Source organism: Elephantulus edwardii, unplaced genomic scaffold, assembly GCF_000299155.1.
Source record: "Elephantulus edwardii isolate Elephantulus edwardi_28Jun2011 unplaced genomic scaffold, EleEdw1.0 scaffold00007, whole genome shotgun sequence".
Taxonomy (NCBI): Eukaryota; Metazoa; Chordata; class Mammalia; order Macroscelidea; family Macroscelididae; genus Elephantulus; species Elephantulus edwardii.
Genome location: NW_006399757.1, coordinates 13,339,471 through 13,341,075, shown reverse-complemented (window position 1 = coordinate 13,341,075; position 1,605 = coordinate 13,339,471). Strand labels below are relative to the sequence as shown.

Below are 1,605 nucleotides of genomic sequence, written 5' to 3'. Positions count from 1 at the left end.
CATTGCTCTTCAATAGTCTTGAAAGGTCCCTCACAGCTGACTTTCCCATTGCAATTCTTCTCTTGATTTCCTGGCTGCTGTTACCAAGAGTGTTGACTGTGGAGCCAAGCAAACTAAAACTGTTAACTATCTCAATCTCTTCACTATCCGTACTGATACTGACAATTGGCCCAGTGGTGAGAATCTTTGTTTTCTTGATGTTGAGCTTCAATCCATATAGGAGGCTGCAGTCCTTGACCTTCTGCAGTTAGCGCTTCAGCTCCTCCTCCGTTTCAGCAAGCAGGGTTGTATCATCTGCATAACTCGGGTTGTTGTTGACTCTTCCACCAATCCTGATGCCACATTCCTCCTCATACAGCCCACTGTCTCGGATGATCTGTTCTGCATACAGAGTGAAAGATATGGAGACAGAATGCATCCCTGACGGACTGCCTTTTTTTATTTTGAACCATGTAATGTCCCCTTGCTCTGTTCTGATGACTGCCTCTTGGTCCAAGTATAGGTTTTGTGTTAGCACAATCAATGTTCTGATATTTTCATTCTTCTCAGAGTCAGCCACAGCTTGTTGTGAATCAATGTTACATAACAAAACAATAACAACACAAACACCTCCATTTTTTTAGAAATAAAAGTTTTATTTAGATAATTACATTACTATAACATTGGAACTCCTATTTATTTTATAGCTTTAAATAGTTTTATCTATTTAACATTTATTGAATGTCACTATTTTTTCTCATTTATATATGTAGGATATACAGAAAATTTCAATATCTACTAAATCCTCGTCAAGTGTACAGTCTTGCTGCAAATGGACCAATGCCAGGGTAAGTCATGGTGTAATGTTATTCTTATTAACGTATTTAATATAATTCATGAAGTAAGTAGCCTTCTATACCTAAAAATAATGTAATTTGGATAACCAGATACATATTAAAAAAATAAAAAAGGTAAGTACTCACTTTAGCAGCACATATACTTAAATTGGAGCGATACCAAGAAGATTAGCATGGCACCTAGGCAAGGATGACATGTAAATTCATGAAGTATTCAATATTTTAAAAGGAGCTGATTGATGAACTAACGGTGAAGAGTGTGCTGCCACCCCAAAGACAGGCAGTTTGGGTCCACTGGCTGCTTCCCTGGGGGAAAAGAAAATAGAGTAACTCTTTTTGTAGGAATTATAACCTCTGAAAACTCACTGGAATGTTAGCTATGACATCAATCCAACTCAATAACAATGAATGTGAATAACAGCTACAAAAGGGAAACTTATGTCTTTGAGAGGATACAACCAGAGTGCTCTTTGGAGGCAAAGATGATGAGGTTTCACCTCATATTTTTAGGCTAGAAGAATGTTGCTAGAAGGAACTATTCCTTGATGAGGGAGATGATGATAAAAAGAATGGAGGGTCAGTGAAGGAGATAAAGAATCTCAATCAGGTTAATTGACACAGTGACTGCCATAATGTGCTCTGGTTTGTCAGGAAGTGTGAGGATGGTACAGGATAGGATGAGCTTCAGATCTGTTGTTCATAGGGTCCTAGGAGTTGTACTCAACTTTATGCTACCTAACAACAACAACAAAACAACAACAAGGGAAAC

General features: G+C 37.9%; 1 protein-coding gene across 4 annotated transcripts in view; it reads left to right on the top strand.

Moving 5' to 3' along the window:
- The window catches only part of DGKB (diacylglycerol kinase, beta 90kDa), a 1,124,393-nt gene that overhangs the window by 434,293 nt on the left and 688,495 nt on the right, over positions 1–1,605 (top strand). For all 4 annotated transcript variants that reach the window (XM_006880255.1, XM_006880258.1, XM_006880257.1 and 1 more), the window contains one exon: positions 753–827. In XM_006880255.1, coding sequence (XP_006880317.1) covers positions 753–827 — 75 coding nt within the window. The remainder of the gene's footprint in view (positions 1–752; positions 828–1,605) is intronic.